Source organism: Arachis ipaensis, chromosome B10 (genome assembly GCF_059453495.1).
Source record: "Arachis ipaensis isolate K30076 ecotype BB chromosome B10, ASM5945349v1, whole genome shotgun sequence".
Taxonomy (NCBI): domain Eukaryota; kingdom Viridiplantae; phylum Streptophyta; class Magnoliopsida; order Fabales; family Fabaceae; genus Arachis; species Arachis ipaensis.
This window is the reverse complement of record NC_142435.1, coordinates 2377942-2382776: the sequence shown is the minus strand read 5'-3', so window position 1 is coordinate 2382776 and position 4835 is coordinate 2377942. Positions and strand designations below refer to the sequence as shown.

Genomic DNA, 4835 nt, shown 5'->3' with positions numbered 1-4835 from the left:
AAAATCTTATCTCCCAAAGGTATGCCTTGAACCAAACTCTCTAGATCCTCCCAAAACCTTATCTTGTGTTGTTCGTCCGAACCCACTTGCGGTGCATAGGCGCTAATCACATGGAAAGCACCTCCCTCCACCACAAGTTTGATAGAGATGATACGATCTCCCACCCTCTTGACATCCACTACGTCCTTCTTCCACTGTTTATCCACAATTATTCCAACCCCATTCCTATTCTTCACCTTTCCTGTATACCAAAGTTTGAAACCAGAAGTATCCAACTCCCTAGCCTTTGCGCCAACCCATTTCGTTTCTTGTAGGCACATAATGTTAATCTTCCTCCTTGTCATGGTGTCCACCACCTCCATGGACTTTCCTGTTAGAGTGCCTATGTTCCATGTCCCAAATCTCAACCTTCTGTCGCTTTGACCTTTACCTTTTTCTTTGTGAACTAGCTTATTTACCCTCGTCCGTTCACGAAAACGCGAGAACCCTTGCTCATTTAACACTACATCCGGGCACCGATGCAGCGGCTCTTGCTTTGACACCGTACTCGAGCCATACGACGCATTACTTCCGGGCAACGACCTAGCTTTAGCGCAATAATGTCTTTGATTCATGTCATGGGGGTTCGGCTATATTTTTATGTTGGTTGCCGAAGACCTAACACAACCCTCCTCCTTTATCCGGGCTTGGGACCGGCTATGTACCGCAAGTGTAACATAGACGGAGTTAGTAGTATCACTGGTCACATGGATGGAAAAAAGAAAAATAAGTTTCAACAGTTGATGTTATATAGAGATTAATTTCAATCCACTTATAACATTTTAAGACAGTAGTTGGTTGGATCTAACATTTTTGTTGATACCACAATACATATCAAAAAAAATTTTAGAACTATCACTATATTAAAATTACATTCCATGAATACATTTCTTAAATTTTAGCTACCTTTCCATTGAATACATAACTAATATATATACAAGTATACAACATTTTTATATCTGGGGACTGGGAGCACTGCACCGATCCCTCAAGGAAAGTTCAGTTCCTCACTTCCTCCCCTGATTGGTTATCTGCTAAGCTCTAAACATGTTACGGAACCAAACTAGTGAACCTCTAATACAGCAGCTTTAGGAATGTAACAATATGGTGGTGTACTGGTGTCCTCATTGACAATTTGGAGACACCAATTTCAACTTCTAAATGGATCTTCTTCTTCCCAAGCTTCTGTTCTAACTTTAACCCGTTCACCATTAAAGTGAATATATTTCCACTTAAGCCCATATCGTTTTCTAACCAATTTACACTTCTCTTCTTGGCCAAGTTTTCTAAACGCATTTGCCACTCGTCTGACCGTATCTTCATCAGGTTTTACCTGCAACTCCTCCATGTCTGCAAATATCTAACTTACAAACATGATAGCTCCATGTCAAAGCATAGAAGAATTAACCTCATAATTGCTGAACAGCTTGCATTAAGGTATAGCAAGATTGATGGTACAACAAAAATATACCTCAATAATCTTTTCCGGCAAATGATGATGATCATATAACGTGATCATTCTAGAAAACAATCTCTTTGAGACAGAACGTGTGTGTGCATGAACAATCATATCCCACAATGATTCTGCCTCATCTACCCTCTGATCCATATCAAATGCCAGAAGAAGGGTGTCATATGTTCCCATTGTTGCTCCTTGACCTTTGCTTAACATCCACTTTGCTACCTGAGGATTGATAAGCAGTAAGATTCTTTTCCATTCATTACACTTGTACATTGTAAAGGCTCAAACTCAAGCTGGATGGCATTCTCAAGAATATCAAAACATTATTATGAAAATAAATAAAGAATGAAAAGAAATATACGAAAAGCACATTTATATATATTAAAGTACTAAAGATCCAAATCAGTGGTGTGAGTAATTTATATAGACTGCAGCTTGAACAGCTGAAGGACCATTTCTTGAGCTAAAGACCATTCTTCACTTATATAATAACTTAAACCATGATTGATATAAACAATTTTGGCTTTGGTCGAAACTCAAATTCAAACATTAAAAGTTTTACCCATGAACTATCTTTCATCTCATGAGGAAGCAATTTCAGCCTTGAACCATGTCATGGAAACATTTAATGAACACTTCTCAAACAAACCATAATTATTAGTTGTCAAATAGTGTCCCAAAATTTGCAGAAGTAAATGAAGAACTTAGTATAACATACTTGAATTACACGAAGCCATTGTCTCCTTTTCCTTAATATTTTCAAAGCCTTGGCTGCTGCTATCACTGGGAACTCTGTCTCCCAAGCAGTCCATTTGTCTAAGGCCCCATAAACAGCCTCTTTCTCATTAGGAAGCTGAGATACCTAACGTTCCAATATTCAAAATGCACAAAAATGAACATACATAAATATATATATTTTTAAAGGTTCATTTTTTTTCTAACAAAATTCCAAACTGAAATTAAAAAATTGGTATGAACAAACATACAATTCTAATAAGGTTCAATGCCTTCTGGCCAGATTGAGCAGAATCTCTGCTTTTCCACAAGTGGTGCTCTTTCTTTGCCACTCTCTTTTTCTGCTGCTTCTTCCCTTGTCTAAATTACAGGTGAATTGGAACATGAAGCATGAGTAAATGGTTAAAAAACATAAAATCACATAAACTATAATATCATTGAATAATAAGTGCAATAATAACTTACTTCTCCTTCTCTGAAAGACTATTGCTCCGGGAAATGTTGGAGTGACCAAGTGAGGAATCAAACGCACAATAGGCATCACTTCTCTGCAATTGAATACCAGAGAAGTGAGATTTTTTTTTTCTGAGCGGAGTAAGCTACACGAAGAAATGCAATTACTTTTGGAAAAATTATAACGTTATGTGAGATGGATAGTGTTGTTATTGAGAAAGAGAAACTATTGTTGAGCAAGAATTGAGGTTGAGCCCTAGTGTGACATTTGGGTGATGAAAGAAAGGGGCAAATAATTGAGTTTTGAAGTGTTTGAAGCATCGTGTTTTTTTTCGGGGGAGGAGAACGGAGCACAACGGCAGCAGGAGAGAAGCGGCGGCGCCGCGGCGGATCCCGGAGGCAGGATTTGAGCACTGAGCTGACTTGCTGTGAGAGAGGATCGAAGAAGGAGGGAGCCTGTCCCGAGGAGCAAGGTGGGCTTCAATTGGTTCATTGTGGGCTTCTATTTGGGCCAACATGGGAAAATGTTTTACTTTAATACCGTTTTAGGCCACCATTTTTTTAGGTGTTCTGGAGAAAATATAAAGATCATTAAGCCCACAATAATTCCTGTCCAAAAACAAGCACAGAAAAGAGAGGATTGATGATTTGATTCTATTTACTTCACGGTTGTTGCAAACTGAGTCTTATCAATTATTGTTGAACAACTATTTGATATTGAAGGTTCATGCTCACGTGCATTATTAAATAGTATATTCCACACTTCAATAATTCTTCAACTTTGCTAGTTTTGGTGGGTTCTATTTTGCATCACTATAATAATCTTAAGGGAAAGTATGAGGAGCTAATGGAGCTTTTGGGATGAGTAGTATTATGACATGGTATTAGAGCGCTAGATTCGAAAGGTCAAGAGTTCAATTCTTGATGAACTCCAAAATTAGTTTAAGCTTGTACAAATAGTCCATTATCTCCCTAGCGGGATCCTAATCTTAAATATTTCCCTAATAAATTAAACAATATATGGATAAACATTGAATATATGTTATGCTATAGAAATGATCCTCGCCAATAATAAATGATGGAAAGTATATATATAAACTTGTAATTAACAGGATCTATCGTTCAAAATCTCTAGCTGACGTTCTCATCAAGATAACAATAATGTAAATATATAAAATAAATATATAACAAAGTAGTTTTCTCAATGATTAAGCCTTCAATCCACACTTGGATTAACCTACACCTCTCATTTCATTCTCTCCCCGAACAGTCTAACACGACATTTTCTCTCTAATTTTTTATTCCAAGGATTTAAACTAAATATTCCTAATTTCTTATCATCCATTTGGTGTACGTATTCGTTTTATAGTTATTCAAATCAACTATAACATAAATGTCAAACTACGTGTTCACTTATTTATTTTATATTTCCATAAAAAATAGGTCTCGCTTACATGCATTCAACACGCATAAGTGGATAAATGAATAATCACAACATCCTCATAGTCAAATCTCAAGTGCAAGTAGCATCACTTTCTTAAAGTGCATAAATACATGGAATAATCTAGAATGACGTTGTTTGCATATATATGATGCTGGAGAGGTTCAAGATTTCTCAAATAAAAATCACATCCCAAAAGAATCCAACATTAAGATCTCTATATATATTCCGATCCAAATTAATTAAGCTCTAGATATTTACTCAAACATTTCTTTAGAAAAAATATTAGCTATTATATAATAGTTTTAGAAAAAGTCTACGGACCAGCAACTTTATTAAATTTTGGCTAGCATTGAACCAGCAAAGAAAAGTGAGCCATTGAATGAAATCTTACACTAATTTCACACCATTAAAATCATCATTGATGGCTATTTGATAGTTACATATCACAAAAGTTACTGACTCCTAACACTCCTCATAGTTTTATATATCTTTGCTAATCATAAATTTGATCTCTTCACGGAGAGTGCATGTGTTATATATGTTGAGCAATAGGAAAACAAGAATTAAAGTTTAATTCATGATATCGAAACTTGTATTATGAAGGGGAGGGTTGGGATGAAGTGATGGAAGCAAATTAATAAGAAATGGAATTGTAAGAGCATCCCTTGCGAAGGAAACTAACCTTGTTGCTTGGACAATACA

General features: G+C 36.2%; 1 protein-coding gene across 2 annotated transcripts; it reads right to left on the bottom strand.

Annotated features, from left to right (window-relative positions):
- Nucleotides 1–766: 766 nt before the first annotated feature.
- On the bottom strand, nucleotides 767–3294 carry LOC107621604 (pentatricopeptide repeat-containing protein At4g18975, chloroplastic). Of its 2 annotated transcripts, none has more exons than XM_021113697.2 (6): nucleotides 2858–3289; nucleotides 2702–2784; nucleotides 2488–2596; nucleotides 2220–2363; nucleotides 1511–1723; nucleotides 767–1399 (listed from the first exon to the last, which is right to left on the bottom strand). In XM_021113697.2, the coding sequence occupies exons 1-6, from the start codon at nucleotides 3008–3010 to the stop codon at nucleotides 1190–1192; spliced, it is 912 nt and encodes a 303-aa protein (XP_020969356.1). In that variant the 5' UTR covers nucleotides 3011–3289; the 3' UTR covers nucleotides 767–1189. The 2 variants fall into 2 exon arrangements, with proteins under 2 accessions (XP_020969356.1, XP_020969357.1); XM_021113698.2 differs by having other exon boundaries at nucleotides 1220–1403; nucleotides 2858–3294.
- Nucleotides 3295–4835: the final 1541 nt, after the last annotated feature.

What these genes read in the sequence shown, in the direction of transcription:
- LOC107621604 (XM_021113697.2), bottom strand. Translation starts at nt 3,010, where the DNA reads ATGCTTCAAACACTTCAAAACTCAATTATTTGCCCCTTTCTTTCATCA. An exon ending in AGTCTTTCAGAGAAGGAGAA is followed by an intron (nt 2,597 to 2,701) that starts GTAAGTTATTAT and finishes CCTGTAATTTAG; the next exon opens with ACAAGGGAAGAAGCAGCAGA. An exon ending in CATTGAACCTTATTAGAATT is followed by an intron (nt 2,364 to 2,487) that starts GTATGTTTGTTC and finishes TTGGAACGTTAG; the next exon opens with GTATCTCAGCTTCCTAATGA.